Here is a 21,124-nt window from a genome sequence, read left to right as displayed (position 1 = left end):
CGGGCAGGACGGTGGTATTACCATTATACCACTTTGTAGATAAATAACATGTATTTAACCGGCAGTAAATGACGTTTGTCGAGTGAATCCGAAATTCATAACCGACCAATCGAAACGCTACTCGGATGAACACGCGGTATTTACAAATCATAATATTTGCGCGGTAAATACATCATCCTGAAAGGGTTCAAATTTGGTACAAAACCTCTACAAAAAAAATTAAAACTGGTGTCGGTTCGGCGGAGGCTGGATTTGTCACACACCGCTAAATATTAACACAATCCAATAGTGTGTCGTTCAATCACACGTTCACTGGAACAGTCAGTCAATCAATTCGCATTTGAACTGTCAATCACTTACATGTTATTCGCGGAGTCAGTCAATCATTCACATGGTCATGCTTTCCGTCAGTCAGTCATGCACACGTCTAACAGTCAGCCAATAACTCATCTGCACACTAAACTATATTTCAGTCAATCACTCCCATGTTCAATCGCGGAGTCAGTCAACCCCTCACACATTCTGACAGTATGTCAATCGCTTACATATAAACTTTCACTGCCTGTCACTCACAAATTCGAACAGTCATTCACTCACAAGTACCTTCGCATAGTTACTCAATCAATCACGAGGATATACAAATCCGAAAAAAGTGTAAAAACGTTTTGCAAGTATACAGGAAAAATATCGAAATTGCATTCATAGCATTTGTTTGTAAAAGTGTTTATATAGCATGGGGTTATATTGGATATGATTGCTTATTACATGCTCTTAAAACACAGAGAACTACACTAAATGGTTAAATATGAAAATATATCTGAAAACCCAAAATCATCTAAAAATATGAATCTCTATTTTGAATTATTGTTACGGTCTACATGACATAGTTTTAATAATAATACAACAACCTCTGTAAAGGGCTATTTTACTTTATTGGGTTCATTATTTGACACAATACCGTGTAGTTTACCCCTGTGTATTGACACCTTGCTGTGGTCACAGTGCGGCGATCATTATCAGACGTGATCAATTAAAACGGATGCACAGGAAACACTGCATTAAACTATATATAAGTCCGTTTAGAGAACATATTATACATATAATAAGCATATGCTGAGACCCTTAAGTTAATTAATTGTCAAAATGTGTTCGTGCCATAGTAGGTGTGTGTGTTTTTTTTTGGTATGCTGTGTGTTTGTGATGATATGATTTGTGTTTTCGATGACAGATGTGCGTTTGCTATAGTCTGCTGAGTGTTTGCTATGGTATGTTGCGTGTGTGTCATGTCATGCTGTGTGCTTTACATGGGATGGTGTTTGTTTGTTATACTATCTTACGGGTATATCTAGCATGTCCTTTTCATTCGCTATTATGCTATTTGGCGTTAATTCCATTCGTAAACGTCTGTTATTTGACGAGAACCACAGAATGACATTAAACACGTCACACAGCCGACTATGGCAAACACACACCAAATCATCACAAACACACAGCCTACCGTCACAAACACACATTATATCAAAACAAACTCACAGTATACCAAAACAAACACACAGCATACTAGTATAAGCACATATATGATTTGACCCGAAATTATTTCAATGAAACAGCCGATATATCAATAGTCAACGGACGACAGACGAGGTGTTCCATAATTCTTGCACATGTTGACCTTTTAACATACCAAATCCTAGGTTTTACGATCTGGTGGAAATTATGCATGTCCGTTATATTTATTTAAACAGCAGATCAAAACGTTGTATTGATTAATTCAATTAAAAATGTCTTTATGCAGTGTACGTTCCAAGATACAGGATAGCGGGATGAGAGGGAGGGGCTTTATGCAGTGTACGTTCCACGACAGGATAGCGGGATGAGAGGGGGGGGGGGGGCGTGGTCGCTGCTTTATCTTTCAGTTCGTCCAAAATTCGTTTCAACGCTGGATCACATACACTTCAAACCACATATTGATGGAAGTTTTGCCGTTTCATTTATCCATGATAATTTATGCGATTATTTTTTTTTTATGTTTTGGCTGAATATATCATTAGATTATTACGATGTTAAAGACCTGGTTATGAAATACCATGATGGACTGAATATTCGTGCATAACACCAGTTTGTATAATATGTATGACAGTTTTGGGCAAATGCGTTTCTGCTCGTAATCTCATGAAATTATTACCCAACTTTATATGTGATTTACAAGGGCTGGTGTTTAACAGAGTTTTATAAAAATTGTATTTATGACATTTAAATGGCTGTGCAAGATGCGTTCAGTGAACTAATACATTTAGATTTTTGGTTTGCAGCCAGTTTCCTTGATATTATTGTTTATATTTAACCAATATTATCCGCCTTCTATTTGCATTGATATAACGTGGGTCTGAAACGAATTTCACTGATAATATGTTCCGCCCTATTCAATATATGTCCTTCTGTTCGTCCATTCATCTTTCGTCCGTCACATTTGTTTCGTTATCGCTCGATATCGCAGACACTGATGATCCGAAAATAAATAAAATGTGTATTCAGCAACCACATAGGGTGGAAATACACATCATTGTTAGGTCGTTCCGGCTCAAATATTGTGTTAATGCCCATTACTTATTTATATATCACTATTCGTTTGCGCGAAAGCTTAGACACCCATAATACGAATTTGACGAGGTTTAAGACGTAGAATCCCTATATAATTGATATCATCGCTGTCAGGTTGTTCCAAAAGTGTTCATTACGTTTTTGCCATATGGCTATAAAAATGATGTTTTTGTTTTGCTTTACATTTTTCGTTTCCGCACATGGTCTTATTTAATAATGATACAATTTATTTAAAAAAAGAGTATTTACTTTTCTCTTTGGTCGGACACGCGCATAATGTCAAATCAGGTCATTCCTTTCCATTTATTTTTCAGTTATTATAGTCATCTTTAATAAAAAAAGGCTTATTAAAAACAATTTACATTTAGTCATGTACATCGAAACTAATACTTCTAATATATTTCTTCTTAGTATTGCTTATTATTTTTCCGGTGATTACGTGGCTGAATAATTAATAAAGAATCACTTTCGTCTTCCGTATTCAAACCGAATAATTAACGGGTGCTTTCTAAAATGAGCAATATGCCTGTGCAGAATGCCATAAATCAATTGCTATTTAAATGATTTAATTTACATTCACGTTAAGTTAAATAATACATTCTAACAAATTCCCCTAATTTAAGTTTTATATATAGATACATCGAAGGTTTAGACATATTTCTGTCTGCATAGGTATCAAAGGTACAATACATGTAAGTATGGGATTTAGAGAACTATAATCATGTTTTATTGGGGTTTTTCTTGCGTCTTAATACAGAATACGAAACTATATCTGATTAATGTATCAATGCACCGGCTTAAAACAGAATTATAACCATGTCGACTGTTAATTTAAATACATATATGACTATAGGCACATACAAAATATAACAAATGGGACAATTAAAGTACCATTGTTAATACGGAATGAATTTTGGAGTTTCTCTCCTAGGGATATAATTTACACATACAATTTTTATATAAACAATAGTTAACGCTATGAATAAAAAATAAGAGTGATACATATCTGAAGGTTTAAATAATTGATGATGTTTGGTGTGTTGGTACAATGAATATGATATCAAACAGCAACAGCTACTCATGACAGTATGTATTGGGTTGTAAGGACAATCGACTGGTTCGACTGATAAATATGTTGTTCTCGTCCGAGTCCAATTAGTGATTCATGTAAAATGATTGGGTTCTTGTTTAGGTGAACAGTTAAGTAGGCTGCGAAGTAAAATATCATAATCATAAACGGGATCGTCATATATATTAATTGTTTTTTCAGTTCGCTGATATTGAACACTATTTTATCTGACGAAATCACATATTATTTTAATTTCCTGTCTGGAAAAACAGCCGATGTAAGCAATGGAATGGCTCGATCTTGTCCACGAACATCTACTCAAGGAAATGTATTTGGAAATGCTAAAACATGTTGACCTTTATTTCGAACCGTCTTCGTCTATAAATCGAAAAGTGCTTGCATTTTAAGATGCTGTAAATAAGAAGCTTAACATAGTCACATATAGACGCGCTCATAATTGTTCTGCATTAAAAGAGACCTTTGCTATGAAAGGATTGTATGGTCAAAAATATGTTTGGCATATTTGGCATTTTAATTATTGCTGTTTGAAAATATGTAATGTTTTAATTCGGCTTCGAAGTTCATGGTATAGAAAGCAGTTTATTTATAGTGACAACTGCCGATTTAACAAACAAGTGTGCATAGACTAGGTTTGAATTATTTTCAGCTAGGTATAAAAGAACCTTTTTGCGAAGCCTATATTATCAACTAGCGCACTGTTAATCTAAATTCACAACAATCTACTGTGTGATTTTACAAGTTCCCACTAAAATGTCTGCTATTTCTCAATCAAATGTAATGTTGAAATCGTTGCAATTCATGTTCTAAATAAGAGTGAAATAATAGTTGTGTCACTGCTATATTAGGTGTTTTTATTGATGTTGCAATAATTAAATGATTCGTACGTGTGTATGTCTTTTTTGTAACGTCTGTGCAGCCAAGTTACAGCTTCTAAATGAGAATCTCTGCGCTTGTGTATTATGTATCGGCGGCATTAGTTTGGCAATACTAAATTAAGACTTACATTTTTCCACTTGTATACCTATTAATTATAATTCGACAGAAAACGCGTTGACTTATTGTGAACGTGTGTCTGCATTATCAATATGGTGGCTTTAAGGTGTCTGTTTAAGATATGCGATCTATGCAAGAAAGTGGTCCACCTAGACATCATTTTTTGCAAGTGGAAAGATCGTGCATTTAACGTAGGCCTAAAGCACGGTTCCCTTGGGACGGGTTTGTGATGCACGGACGACGGATACTAAGAACAGGCGATACTGTCAGTTGAGTCCGAAGAGGCGAATCTGCGATCAATGCAAATCACATTTTAGCCGTTCGTCCGAAGCTAGTTTTGTTACACGAAGAACTTACTTACGTAGACTTTCTAGTCTACGCTGTTTTTATTATTATTTGTTTTTTCGTAAAACCGATAGTAGTTTTACCGGAGGGGACTTATGGTTTGCGCTCTGTGTGTCCGCCTGTCTGTCTGTCTGTTTGTATGTATGTCTGTCTGTTTGTCTGTCTGTCTGTCTGTATGTCTGTCTGTCTGTCTGTCTGTCCGTCTGCCCGTCTGTCTGTCTGTCTGTCTGTCTGTGAGTCTGTCTGTCACTTTTCTGGATCCTGCGATAACTTCATAAGTTCTTAATATTGTTTCATGAAATTTAAAACATGGATAGATGGCAATATGGACATTATGCACGTAATTTCATTTTGTTCCTACGTCAAAAATTCTGGTTGCTATGGCAACAAATAAACTAGAAATAATGCTGAAAATGGTGGTTTTCTATATCCTGCGATAACTTTACAAGTTCTTAATATGTTTTCATGAAACTTGCAACATGGATAGATTGCAATATGGAAATTATGCACGTCATTTCATTTCATTCCTACGTCAAAAATTGAGGTTGTTATGGCAACTAAAATTTAATAATCTGAAATTGGTGGAATTTCTGACAATGGTAGAGCCGGTAGGGGACCATACTGCTTGACAATAGCCTTGTTATCACTGCCATTGTGGCAATGATTTGTCAATGTTTAAATTTAGGTCGTCACATTTGATTTATGTCATAAAGAATTTCAAAAGTTCTGTAAACTTTCTTATTGAGGTGGACGTTGAAGCCAGCTTCATTGACGAACGTTGAGGCTCTAAGTGACGGTAGCACCGCAAATAACGCATCTACTGATAGCTTTGCTGTCGGCGACTTGGTGCAGATCGGCAGTGTTCGAGAGAAGGTCAGGTCTGGAGAAATAGGTCTTTGGGAGGACTTTTTAGAGCCGGTGAGTTTACATTTTTAGCAGACATAAAAAATAAAGAACTCTTCTCAACCACATTTCTTAAATATATTACATAATTTAGTCATGTGCACAACAGTAACAGTTTTGAAAAACAAATAGCTTGATTTGTAAATGTAATGTTCCTTTGCTTGAGGGCGATAGCATCGAGCGACAAATCGTTCTTTATAACCAATACCAAGCAAACTTTTGTAACAAATTTCGATTTTACCACTTCACGTTTGAACCAGCGCTATGAATTCTGCTCACAATATGTATGCTTATGATATCTCAGCTTAGTTCGGAAATGCGTCAGGTCCGTTAGAAAACTTGTTACCAGAAGGCCGCACAGATGAACATATATTTCAATATTTAGAACGTGTGCACACTATAAAAGTTATATCGTTTTTAAATCGTCGCTCAACTTGATCAGAACATGTTATCTAATTATGTCAGGTCCGTAAAACATTTGGCCGCCCTGAGGTAGGTATGGTACATTTCTTAATATTGCTTTAGTGAACTAGTGTGAACATTCTAACAGTTTCGTTTTGTTCGGATTTCATATAATTATTTAGAAATGTTATTTTTCCACCTTTATTTTGAAAATCAAGGTACGCGTCGAATATCTGTTTTAAGTGATTCCTGTTTAACTTACAACTAATCTTCCTCATCGCAGCGAAACACTATGTTTAACAATTGTTTCGGCTGAGTTTAAATATGATTCCAGTTCTGTGATAAAAACGTCGCTGTTTGATAGTGGGAGAGGTTTCCTGGGACATGTGTATCTATAGTGAAACCTGCTCAGAAACATTAAGTTGTTGTTAGGTGTCGTGACAGAGTCTTCAGGGCTTCAGCCCTCGTATAATATACAATTTGAGTACACGAACATTCGTACGCATCTGAAGACTATATGGTGATTTTAAGTAAATGCAAGTTTTGGTTTTACCGAATGAAGCACACTCATAACTCTTTGTCAATGTTTTCCAATAATAATAGATAAAACGTCAACGTCATCAATGATGTATTTGTTTTAGTAAATGGTGAAATTACGATACATTTTTTTGTTTTTTACTAAGTAAAGCAAACCGAACATCATTATTTATGTTTACATACTTTTTTTTAGCGTGGATACTACTTTAACTAATATTTAGGTGCTAACGTTTATGTGGATCGCGCATTGTTAGATTGATACAATATATGTATGTTTGGAATCGATACGTATTAATAGGATTTAGGTAACTGCGCTTACGGATTATTTGAAAATTTTGCAAACATGACGTCTGTTCATATCGATAATAATAATAGGGTTCGAACATTGAACAATCCTTGAACAAGACGATTAAAATACCAGTGGTTTAACACTCACTGTTTTACAACCACACATCCTCATAAGGCGGCGCTTGCATTATTTTGCCAAAATAAAAACAAATGCCTGTACTCCGAATCAAAATAATAAAAGCGAGTTATCAAAACACAATCTTGAAATATTTTTTTTCACCACGCAGTAATTCCGGACACTTCATCATTAATATTTTTTTTAACAAATTAAGTTATACATTTCACAACTCCAAAAACATAGATGCGTACATACAGTTATGTACTAATTTGAACTGAAACAAAGCTCTTTTCCAGGTCCATAAAACGATGTGTATGTTAGACCATTTTGTTTCCATCATTTCATGTTGGCAGCATTTGATTAACATATGTATATGAATGACGAATATTCTATTAAATTAACCAGCGTTCATTATATCATACAGTGAATCAAATATTGTTTAGTTCAATACAATTATAACAAATAATTAAACGTCAAAACTGACACCTTTACACGTATTTGTTGCCGAACAAAAAGTGTGTATATGTAACGCATGAAGTGTTTTTTTCAAAAACGTTAAATCTGTCACTTTCACTTCGCAGCAACACAATATATAAAATAAAACGTTTGCAGAACATATACTGCAAAGGTCCAGTCTGGCAATGAGATGAACAACAATACTTACCCACAAACAAGGGTATGAGTTCAACAAATATCGGTCACTTAAGGTATATTCATTATGAACACTAGGAACTATTTTTTCTCGGTATATCTTATGACTAAGTCGATTCTTTCTTATTTACAGTCTGGCATAATGTACATATTTGAAAGGTTTGTTGTTATTTTTAGAATTGAACCAACGTTTCATGTCGCCCTTCACGTAATATGTCAAAATTACGTCCAATAATCAAACTTAGGCCTTTGGGGATTTATGCCACACGTGGAGCGCTTGATGGCGCGTCGAATAGCTCTTTCGCGAAAGTGACATGTTAACAGGTTTTCGTATTTTGAAGATATATTAATATTTTTCAACGAAAATACGAGTGAAATAATATACAATATTTGCCATTAACGGGTGTTAGAACCCCAGAATTCTAGAAGCAAAACTGTACACTTATCACTTCACCATGGAGGCGTTGAAATTTGTTTTTATAACGATGTAATATAATAGTGCAAAATCGAGGATTACACGAACTTTACATAATATTGTCGAGTTACCCAAATTCGTTAGATACACAATTTCATGACGTCACGGGTTTTCGTGTATAACGTGAATATCCATTTTTACGGCGAAGCTCTATGGCGATTTGTTTATGTTTTGCCATTCGCCGTGCATCGTAACGATTGTTTGCAGAAATGCGCGTTAAATAGGTTAAATAACCGTGGTTGTATTTTGCACAATCAAAATAGTCACTATTACCAACGCCCTGTATTCAAAATAAGTTGTTGTTCAATACCCAGCAATGACAGCTGTAACCTTATTACCCGTCAGCAAGCCTAAGACTTGGTTGTTGTGATCGAATGACGACGCTCTTTTAAACAAAACCACGGTAAAAATAGTAGGATTAAAAACAATATGAAATTTTAAGGATTTGTACATAAGTAAACATTTTAATAAATTGGAAATTTTACAAGTTCACTGCTATGTGCACAGCATTGTGATATTGTTCTATAAATCATTCAAATTCAGACTTAACTCCAAAATATGTAATCCAACTATTTCAGTACACTACGTATTTTAACCAATCTAAAACCTATCTTTAAACAGACAGAAACTGTTCCGAACCGGTTTTAATTTGTTCCTGATTTGCCTTGTCTCGAGTGGGAGAACTATTCTAAGGAGCTTTCATCTGCTGACACAGAAAATACTCACGGTCACAGCTTTGGCACTTTTGAAAACTATTGATATATCTGGTATTAGTATAACCCGAATTAGTGTTTATAGAAACCACCAAGTAAATGATATTAGCTAAACAATTGGTGTGTTGACATCTTCGAACAGTCCTGTTCACAGTTAGTTTACAAATAATGTCATATTCAACATATTCTCACAACTATCCATTCATTGGGTTTTAACATTCAAAGACCTATTCATAAATGTTTATTTGTAGGTTTTTGCATTATTTTGCAAGTCATGCAATTGAATGATTGTTATTTATATGCCCTGTATCGTCAGTGTGTTATATTGTTTGTGTAAAACTCATTTTACTAAATTGTCAAGAATGTTAATGTTATTTTTCAATCAATGCGAATGAAGATATTTAATCATTTATCTGCTGTGAAGTTGTGTTCACGAACAAGCTGAGTTTGATATTTTTCCGGGTCGTCGAAAAACGTGGCCGCCAGTGGGCAGGTCAATTTTCCTAATATAGCTGGAGTAAAACTATGTTTCATCTGTAGAAGTCACATGTTTATTTCAATGTTGATTGCAGCTTGACCAGGTATTGTGTTCTTATATTATGTAGGCCGAGTTTAAAAATGATTCCGGTCTGTTGAAAAACAATTCTGCCAGACAGTCTGACAGTTTTACTTATATGGCTATAGTTAGCACCATATGAGTCCCATGTATAGACCAATCTTCATATAAAATATTTTTCAGTGTTAAAACGTGGTTTCATTTCGTTGAAAAACATAGCCGCCAGGGCGCGGGACATTTTTCTTTATATGGCGATTGTGAAATTTTGTTTATAGTTTACAAGTAACATTTTTAGTAAAATCTTCATGCAAATTTGTCAGAAGAGTAGTTTTTCACCGATATTGCAATTGAGTCATGTGAACTAAAAATATCTTTTTAGTAAGGTCTAAATAAATAATGAGCGCTTCAACACTCTAGACATTGCACTTTTAGTCAAATCTTCATGAATCTTGGTGAGTATATTTGTTATAATAACATCTTGGTAGAGTTGAAAATTGTTTTCGTCCATTGCCAAACTTTTAACATTTGTTATGATGAAAACCTGGGCGCGATTTTTTTAAAAGGCCTTAGTCTATTGAAATACACAGCCACCTACAAGGGTTTGGGTGGGTTGCCTTATATGGCTATATTTAAACCTATTTAACTTATTGAAGGCACAGCAAACGTAACATACGGTATGGATATTATTCATACAGCAATTAACTATTTCAGACCCTCGGTCGAATTGGTCTCATAGTGGCAGTGAACGAATGTAATCGACTGCTGATCAGATTGCACGGTAGAGACTTCCTGTACTGGCCCGATTTTTTTACGTTGTTGCCGAGAGGTAAGTAACAACATTTTGACGAACATATCAGATCCATATTAACTAAAAAAGTTTAATAGAACAAGGTTTGAGTATATTTCAGTTCTTTATAAACCAGGTGATGTGTCAAATGATTTTCGTTTTAATGTAAATATTATAATTCATTTCTCATGTCCGCCATGCAATGGTAAACTTCTGTCCTGACTGATATATATTTTTTCAGATTAGTACACATGATCACCACGTTTTGCATTAAACAAGCACGCCTGTTAATTCTTACGCCAATATTGGTCGGGTATGTCATATTGAAATAATTGTTCATGTGCATCAGACGGTATGTATTTATGACAAAGACCCCTTTGTAACACCAAGTGATCTCTTTCGTCATCCCAGGCCAAAACAGCGCGCCATTGGCTCTTAAAACTATATACACCCGTGTTGCTCGTGTGTACTGACTGTACAGTGGGGTTAACGATTTTGTTCCGGAATTAATCTCTTTATAATCCCTAAGAAATAACCCTCATTCAGCCGATTATTAGGGATTAATCTGTTTTCACCCCGTTTTATCCGAATTCATCTGTATTAAACCTTTTCCAGCGCTGTTTAGGGATAAATTGCGATGAATTAAGCTCTTTTAGGGATGAATTCATCGCAAGGGATGAATTCATCTCTTCAAGGGATTAATTAATCTCTACGCATGCGCAGTCGATAGCAGCGGGGAATACGGATGAAAAGGCGGAGTTAATCACTGCCGTAAAGAAGTAGGCGGGGCGTAGACAACTATTTCTAGATGAGGATTTATTTCGGTCGGTTTCATGCATAACACAATTTATTTATTGTCTACCAGTGCACATTAAGGTCTCATTGGCCATCGTGTACTGGTATATTTTTATCAACATTATTTCTTTGGTGAACACCCGGCAGCCGAGGTGTATTTGACCAACTTTGACTCAAAATTAAATATTTTCCCCTGAAATGGCAGTAACACACACACGCAAAATACAATTGATAAGCTGCATACAGCATATTGTTTCATAGCCTGAAATACACGTCATTTGTAAACTCAACACAGAATTTGTTTGTAGTAACACCGAAGAATCGAAAACGAAACTGTGTGCGTTTTTAACACGGTACAAGTTGGATTATTCGTAATATTTTCCGTGCTGCAACAAAGATTCGTGTCATTCCGGCAACAGATATTTCAGTCAAGTGATAAAGATGACGCATCTTACCGTTCTAATTTTATCTACACATGTGCCGGTATGTGGTGTCACAGGCACACCAGTAAACGCTTAATAAAAAATGGGGACATCCACCTTGAAGAGAATGCGTGTGCGCCTCTATCGCAGATTTGAATTCAACATTTTTATTGACTTTCTAATATTATGTGTCCGTCAAAAGTGAAAGCAGAGTGTGTTTTCTTTTAATAGATACATCTAAAATTTATATATTTTATTTGGAAAATTTAATTAAGAAATAGATCAGTTTAGGAATATAAAGGACATCGCCGGGACAGTTATACATCAATAACTCATTTTTTGTTCAACCTTTAGTTCTTTATATTAATTTCAAATTGATACTTGATTAAGAAACATAATTGCAATTTCAGTTTATGGCAAAGGCAGAAATGAACTGTTCAATAAAAAGTGTTCCACGGCCTGACATTTTTCAAAGTTTATCTCAATTTAAATGAAGAAGTTCAGCAGATATTTAGTAGAGAAACCTGTACCGCTCTCTTTGTCATTGAGACTAACAAAGAATGTAAAACATAATTATTCGCATAAATGCATTGGTATCAACGAGCATTGTATAATATTATCAAGCAAACCACATTACATTGAAGATTGATTATTTTTTGCCTAAAATTAAAGTTAATTTATTTTCATTCGGAAGTCATGCTATGCTGCTTAAAGTATAAAAAGATGCATAACTTAATTAATATTAAGCAAAATAAAACACTAGGTATTTGCCATGATCCATATGAGTCAAATATATACGAAGAGTAAGAGCGTAATCGTGCGCAGAAAGACTTGCTCGTACATGTATAGAATTGAACCTCTTATTGCCTTCTTTCGAAATAATTTCATGTCTCCGAACTAATATGCAATACGCCCGGTGTTTTTGACGATGCTGCGAAGCAGCTCGTCTAAGTTATCATACCATGAAAACAATTCACAATGGCGATCTATGTAAAAGACCGAGCCAGTCCGATTGAGATAGCTCGATTTTTCTAATCGGCATACCTCGCTGATTATCATTGATAAAGGTATAGGAAGCTCAGCTATAAATAGGACACCATATTCTGGGGAAAAATTAATAATAGTTTGAAAACGTAAATTTTAAATCAGTTATATTCAATCCATTATATGTTTATAAATCAATGAAACAACTATGGATTTTCTGTATTGTATTTGACATTTGCTGTGATTCTGTAAATACATTGCGAATTAAAACGTGTATAATTAACTTTTAACACGATCATAAGTGTAAAAAAAACGAATTATTTCGAACCTGCCATTTGTAAACGTTGTAGCGACTACGGTATATGAACAGCATAATAGCCGTATGCCATCTGTGAAACTCGCTCTTATGCGTACTTACTCATTTTGCATATTTAATAAACTTTTCAAACAGAAATTACAGAGCCACATCAGTGCACATACTATGTTTGATAATTCATTCGTTTGTTGGATATTGTTTGCTGTTTTAAATATCTATTAGGTCATATCGCGGAGATTTAGTTAACCTTACCATGTGTTCATGGGCGAACTCACGTATTCAAGTGCTCTTACGACACGGTTCCAACTATGAGCTCATACCTACTTTCGGGAATCATCATGAAAGTAGTGCCGTACTTAACGAACATACATGCCTATGCTTAGAGAAAAAAGCAATAATCAAAAGGGGAAAAATATATGTTCATGCACAAGGGCATGTAAAATCACGTCCTTGCACATAGCATCATTAACTTAACTTTTTAAAGATTTGATCGAGAATGTAACCTGCTTCCCAGTTTCGCTGAATGGATCAAGTTCCCCACGGGTACTACTTTCCCGTACCCCATTTGTTTTTCGTACCCTACATTTTTCGTACCCAATTTGTTTCGTACCCATTTTTTTCGTACCCAAATATTTGATCATACCCCATTTTTTGTACCCAATTTATTTTTCTTACCCAATTTTTTTTGTAACCAAATCTTTTTTCGTACCCGATTTTTTTGGCACATTTTTGCAACCCAAAATTTTCGTATCAATTTTTTTTCCTACCCAAAATTGTCGTACCCATATACACAATTGTTGTGATGTAGATAAACTTAAATAGATACTTTTATATCAATCCTATAAATGAAAACAATGACGGTTGAAATCCGTGCGTTGGAATTTTTCTGGTAACCAAGAGCGACGTCAACGTTCATGAAGCCTTTCATTCATAAATGTATATATCTCGAGATTCATCAACTTAGCGGTGCCATTCAGGTGGATCTCCGTTGAACAAGAAACACATACGGGCGTCGGAAGAATTGTGTTTTTATGCATTTATATGTCGAAGTCCTGTCAAATACAAGCAATCATTCCTAATTTGTATTTGGGTTGTTATTTGTACGATAATGCTAATAATGTTGATATAATTGATGATGATCTAGTTGATAAAGATGAGGAGAATTAAATAGTTTTTTGAGAATAGAGAATAATAAATTTACTCATAACTATAAGTAAATTGGCACAAGTAACAATATTTAACAATTTGTTTACACCAATTGTGTGCAGTAAAAAGGTGTGATGATGATCAAAGATTTATAAATAAACAAAGATTAGTGTTATTAGGTATTTACGCTCGGCGACGAGATTTCAATCATCTTATTGTGATAATCTTATCAACAGATGCGTAGACATTTTGTGTCACAGACATAAACACACTTAAACCACTTTGGGGACATGGTCTCTCTTGAAGAGAAGTGTATCCAAAATGTTTATTGCCCTGCTAATATTATTTGTACGTAATAAAATAAACTAAAATCAATATATTTTTTAATGTCTTACAGTTTATTCTAAAATTAAGACTTTATTTAGAAAATTTAATAAAGAAATACATCTGTTTAGGAAATAGAAAGAAATCACCTGAACAGTTTAATATAAATTAGTTTTTTTCGACCATAGCTTTTTATATTACCTCTAAATGTTCAAACATGAAATGTTAATTTAGAAACAGTAAAGTTTTAGGCAAAGGCGGATATGTACTTTGCAATAAGAAAAACATGCATCGGTAATGAACATTTCAGAGACTGTTCACGTTAAAATAAAAAAAAATAGTCTTGTGCATTTTACATTACCTTTAAAATGATATGTACATCAGAAGTATTTATATGCTTTTAAATAGTCTAACTCGGCCGATAATCTCTCAAAGTATTGTTATTTAATACCCGCGAAAATATTAAAGTTAAAGTTATAGACTGTAGATTTTGAGATCACTTTTATACTTATTCTAAGTTCATTATTTCCAGAAAGAAATAATTAAGTTTACGACAATTGAAAGGTGTTCTTGTAAAAAAGCTAACTCGGCCTAAAATACCATTATTACGTGTCATTACTTACTATTGGTTCAGAGACTCATATGTTTTCAAATCTATTATGTTTTATTTTAAAATCACGTTTAATTTGACAACGCTGCTATTAATATCAAAACTTTTTTTCATATTTAAAATGTTTTCAGTTCTATTGTGCGAAGTAATGAATTGTTGTGTATTAGAATTAAGCGAGCAGATACGCTGCAGTTGCGAATGATAACGCCAGATAACAGAGTGAGACTAGCGGCTGCTCACGTGATATTGATATTGATTTCGTTGCGCGAATTCTAGATACTTTCTATTCGTCCGAATGGTCTTTATTTATAGATCGTTGCTTTAATATATTCAAGTACTGCGCATGCGTAGGGCTGAAAAGGCGGAGTTATTATCGCGATTTACAGCTCACGAAAATAACTCTGCCTTTTCAGCCTTACGCATGCGCAGTACTAGCAAAAGCTCACATTCTTAACTCTGCCTTTTAACCCGTACGCATGCGCAGAGGCCTAGCATCTCTTTTCAACCCTAACAATCCCTAATAATCCATTTTCAACCCTAAAAAATTTCAGAAGGGATTGTTAGGGATTAATCCCTAAAAGAAACCGGATTGTTAGAGATGAATCCCCTAAAATATTCATCCCTAAGCAACCCCTTATTTGCGGAACAAAGTCCCTAACCCCACTGTATCATGTCAGGACGTCATGCCCTTGGAAATCGGATAGTCTGACCTCTGAAGACTAAGCCATCTGAATATGAGAGTTCATATTTATGAGTCCAATACTCAAGTATCTGTTTCGGACAGTATGTCCGATAAATAGTCTATGAGTCGTATGGTCTGTATCAGAGTTTGCATTTAACTGTCATTCGAATTAGAGTCTCTTCTAATTCCGAGACGACGGTCTCTCACGTAAGATGTTATAACTGTATGTACGTGCACATCAAGACCTTCAAAGATAAAGTGGTTGTCATTCATAGGGTTTCTTGACAGTAAGTCAGATCGGAACGCTTTTTCCGCTCACGTGACATTCATCCCGGTCATACATTTGAAGTTGTAGCATCATCCTCTGCTGGCGTGGTTGGTCTGCTGAGCGGGGCTTTTTCACCTATAGAGGCTTGTGGTCACTGGTTACGGTCACGAGTCGTCCGTAAAGCTACTGGCGGAAACGTTTGCAGCCATACAGTATTGCGAACATTTCACGCTTGTGTTTGCCTAACTTGATTCTGTCGGCGTAAATGTATTTGAGGGATATGCCACTGGTAGTCCGTCTTGTATAATTACCGTGCCAACGCCATGTTAAGAAGCGTCGCATTTTAGATTAACGGGCTCTTTGTAATCAATATACGACAAAACTGGACTTTGCGCTACTACCATTTAATTTTATTGAAGTTAATCGTTTTCGCGATGTCCCATAAACATACATGTCATTTTAAGCATCGGAGCAGTGGTTTTCGCTAAATTGGGAGAAGACTTTTGCAGGAAGTAAATCATGCCAAGAATGGGTTCTAGTTACTGTCGATTTTGCGGAACCTGCAAATTGTATATGACCGTGACCTTTGACGGATGAGGTTTCAGTTCAGGGGAGGTAATCAAGCGCCCGACGAATAGTACTTCGTTTACTCCAATTACACATTTCTCAGCGTTACACTCCCTTTACTCTCTGCCCTTTCCAACACGACACAGAGGTGTAAGAATATTGTCCCTGTCTCGTCGTCAATGTATTAATATGTCATCAACAATTTAGGTCACGCCAATCAGTCTCTCAAATATTGTATTCAGCTTCTGTTTAAATATGTTTGATTTGGCTGGTATGCCAAATGGCAGGTTTAGTCACCGATATTGTCTACACTATGTGCCAACTGTCTTGACACTCCAATATGCATGCGTAATGTCAAGTAGCGAAAAATGCGTAGGATTCGAAAGTCGGGACTTCACGACATCCAATGTAGGCATACGACAGTGTGTTCGTCTTATTGCATCGTTCAATGTTTTGGGATCTGCAGTTTGTCAGTCTTGGGTTTTTAAACTATTATAAGTGAATTAACACAGTCAGTCGGTTTTCAGACTTTTCCTATAATCTCATTATGCTCCATACGCAGGAGAATGGCTTTTAACCAGCTTCGTACTGCATCTGGTAAACGGCTTGTTGCATTGAATATAGGTACTGACTCCTTTTAAAAGCCGATTTGTTGGTAACCGAGATGCGGGTCTATTTCGTCTTTCATTTGGTTCAATAGAATGCGATAAACAATTTTCATGAGACAACAGCGTGATTCCTCGGTAGTTGGAGCAGGAAATGATGTCGCCTTTCTTGTGAGCTTGATGAGGCAACCCTCAGTCCACTCTGTTTGAATTTCTGTTTCTTCTCATGTCTTGCTGAATAGAGGGTGTAGTAGCTACACACTGGTATCTATGTCAGCCTTTAGCGCTTCTGCGGATGTGCTGGCAGGCCCTTTAGATGTGCCGTTCTTCAATTGCTGGATGGCGCCATCGATCTCTTCCTTAGTGTGAGTGCAGCACTTGATTGGCAGATCACGTGTAGCTGGCGGAATCTCCGATGGGTTTATTGCATGATGTTTTAATGGTATCGAAGAAATATTCCAACTACAAACTGCTTTTTCCATGTGACAATCAATAAACACAGTCGTGTTTTTGGTTGTTTTTTAGTGTTTCCATTTACAAATGGTTATATTATTTAATTTCAAACAAAACGCATATGCCACGTTGAATGGGAAATCACATTGCAAATAAATGTAACGTTTTTTCGAAAATGTTCGCTGAGATGTATGTTTTTGAAGAGATAACTAAATTGAACAAAATCATCAATGCTAGAGCTGACTGGTAATTTATTTGCGATTATATATGTAACCTGAGCATGCAATGTCTTACTACACTTTTTCAGAGCGCTTGCTGTTCCTGTTGAGGACACACTTCGAGACTTACATGCCTTCAGATGGGCAGGACGAGCTTGTAAAAGCTGTTAAGAACCGAGAGGTCGATAATGTCTACGCGATCATCCGCCAGGCTTACCAGGATTTCAACGTAACACAAATCTAAATATTTACGCATTTATTCGTGTCAATATCACTGCATAAGTTGATACAATTGATACTCACCATATATCACCGCGACGTCAGAGTCTAGCCATTCAGAAATTTTGAATGATTGGAACGTTTGTCACACTTATTATTATTTCAAATTTCAAACCGCGATGAATATCACGCGCATCCATTGGTATCCGCCATGAGATGACACAACATTATCCGAGTTTGTGTTATATATGCGAGGATAATTGCGAACATGTTTTTACGATAATTTTTGTTATAAAAACCGATTCACGCTCTTAAGTTAAGGTTTTCATTGCATAATATATATATTGTATAACACGTACGCAGAGGTTAAGGAAAACAAAAATTAATTATGTCTTAACTAACACGCGCGTACCTGAAATACACTCGTGCACACGTGTACAACGATATAGAATGGTGCATATATGCCACCGCAGATATATCTTGTAACAAAGTATCAAGTAAAGTCGGTCAAAGGAATTGTGTTTATGGTTTGATCCAAAAGTTATCTAATAAAATAAATAAGTATCATTTTAATGGGTTATTGTATTGCGTGTACAACATGAAAATACGTGTATACATTTACCGGAACGTTGTCGTTAGCAAGCACGAAACGTATAAGTCATTATTCTCTGAGTTCCTGAATGATACATAATGTCATAATCGCTGCAAGCTTTTTTCGGCTAAATATAACCTATTTATTAACGGTAAATATCGACGATTGATGCGGTGCATATATCGAGAAAACAAACACATGTTATGTCCTATAACTTCATATATATCAAAACAACTTGTAACAAATATGCTCGACAAGATGGAATATGCATTGTGTGAATACACATATTTATTTTATGCTTTCCGGTGGATTATAGAGAAATATCAGTGAATTAAAACTGATAATTTCACTGTTTCAAACAGTGAAAATAAACCGTGAAAATTATCGATAGTTTTCACTGTTTACTGTGAAATGACGTAATTGTTTTACGAAATGACGTCATTATCTCAGCGAAATTCTTTAGTTTAACTCTTTAACAATGTATATAAACGGTGAAAAAAAAGCATAAAATAAAAACAAAATGTGTTGGACTCGGTGGAATATCGATTTTTATTCACTCATGATCAAAGAAAAAATATTTTTCACTCGTGGCTGTGCCACTCATGAAAATATTATTTTCTACGATCTCTCGTGAGTTAAAATCGATAATCCACCGAATCCAACAAATACCCTCCATGTATTTATGGGGACAAACTTTAATATGCCCTTTTCAAATTTGGTTAAATATTTCGTGTATGTATAACACACGCCTTTCAATTTGTTTACACGTAGCGATGACGTAAAAATATGTTAAGTATGTTTTGAGTACTTTCAAATAAATATATAAGGTGGAAAAACACTCAGCAGGTACGTAAATACATATAGGTTAATTAGTTAGTGTATATAAGTTAAATATATTCAATATATAGGTTACGACAAGACTATAGTGTGTCATGGACCGGTACCACCTTTGGAGATTTATCCTTCGGCTGAGCTTCTGGACCGATTGTGGCGAAGGTCATTTAGCATATAATAAGTGCATCAACCTATAATAAGTTGCGTATAAGTGTGGTGTCAATGGGGCCGTACGATTAAGAAAGGGCCACGTGCAATTACATTTTTCTCCCGAGCTGGTGTCACTGGTGATGCTAAAGCTTAATTGTGTTTGAAAATAAGACTAATATGTGCGTTTATTAATGCGCGTGATAATTGTATAACGTTTTATTTCGGAAAACATACGAACAATTAAAAGGATTCAACAGCTTTCGTTCTTACAAAGATAACTGACAGAAAAATGTTTTTCAGATAGAAGAAAAGTATAGATAATGTAATAAGTTGAGTTGATTTTATAAAAAAAGATTATATTAAATATAAATCGGCGGATTCATAAGGCTGTATTTTCTACGAACGTGTCGCAGCATTGCCAAAACAAGTCATGTGTATGTTTGTGTTTTTTTTCTATTTGTAGCCTCTAGGTTAAATAGCTCTAATTGTGTCGTAAAAATCGGGCGATCTGTTTGCATTTACATTACAAAATTTAGTATAGGGCTAAAATAATTATTCAATTATTTGCGTTATTTATGTCCCATGTGTTTTAGGTCAAAACGGAATTTCAAAAGTACGGAGCGTACTATACGTGATATGTTCTTAACTAAATCGGTTTTGAATCATAATTGAAACTTCCGACTATAATGTTTGAGTTTATTGCATTGATATTTGATATTCACTTCTTTCTTACTATATGTTTTATCACAAGTAACATTCGGTCGTTCACAATTTAAATATTATGTCATATGTAAGGACATTTTTATAATTTCCTTTCTTGATTTTAGGAATTTACAAGTGCGTCGCTCGGCGTAGATTGCAACTTTAACTTTTTTGTCATAGACGCAAATGGAGACAGGTACAGGCACTGATTACTTACATTTGTATTTCAAATCTGTTGGTAAAAGACTAAATGTAATGCTATTTAATATGATGACTTTACTTATTTATACTGTTTGCATGTTTATATAAGAAAATCCTACAACATGCGTCACTCGAGTAAGGTTATGCAAATATTCCCACGTCTTTTCCGATGTATTATGTTCGGCAGTTATATTGCCAAGTATTTGCACTAAGAACTCGCGAATCAGCTTACCAATAGTAAGTAGGTTCACTGACCGCCATGACATTGATGAGATATTTTTCAAAACAGCAAAAAGTCCAATTAATCACACACAAATACTATGTGTTTGTGATATGATTCCTAAAGGATTACTATCGATATACGTTATAAAAAAAATCTATAAGAACAACAACTAATCTGCATGTGTTCGCTCTTTGAAAGTAAGTAATGTAACAGTCACACGACATGAAGTTTCACTTTTTAACGTAGGCCAATCGAACGGCCACGAAAAAAGAAAACATCAATGTAATTAAATTTTAATTTTAAACAATGGTGATATTTGGCAAAAACATCAAGGAGCAAAATGACTATGATTTA

General features: G+C 35.1%; 1 protein-coding gene and 1 long non-coding RNA gene across 2 annotated transcripts in view; both read left to right on the top strand.

Annotated features, from left to right (window-relative positions):
• Positions 1-8,111, top strand: part of LOC127859685 (uncharacterized) — a 46,136-nt gene extending 38,025 nt beyond the window's left edge. The window contains exons 6-7 of the mRNA XM_052397192.1: positions 5,776-5,947; positions 8,106-8,111. Coding sequence (XP_052253152.1) covers positions 5,776-5,947; positions 8,106-8,111 — 178 coding nt within the window. The remainder of the gene's footprint in view (positions 1-5,775; positions 5,948-8,105) is intronic.
• Positions 8,112-10,433: 2,322 nt separating this feature from the next.
• On the top strand, positions 10,434-20,543 carry LOC127861148 (uncharacterized). The gene is made up of 3 exons (XR_008040097.1): positions 10,434-10,498; positions 17,939-18,078; positions 20,472-20,543. It is a non-coding gene; the product is annotated as an uncharacterized LOC127861148 (long non-coding RNA).
• Positions 20,544-21,124: the final 581 nt, after the last annotated feature.

This window comes from Dreissena polymorpha, chromosome 15 (assembly GCF_020536995.1).
Source record: "Dreissena polymorpha isolate Duluth1 chromosome 15, UMN_Dpol_1.0, whole genome shotgun sequence".
Lineage (NCBI taxonomy): Eukaryota > Metazoa > Mollusca > Bivalvia > Myida > Dreissenidae > Dreissena > Dreissena polymorpha.
The sequence above is the reverse complement of the archived record's forward strand: the minus strand, read 5'-3'. Positions and strand labels throughout refer to the sequence as shown.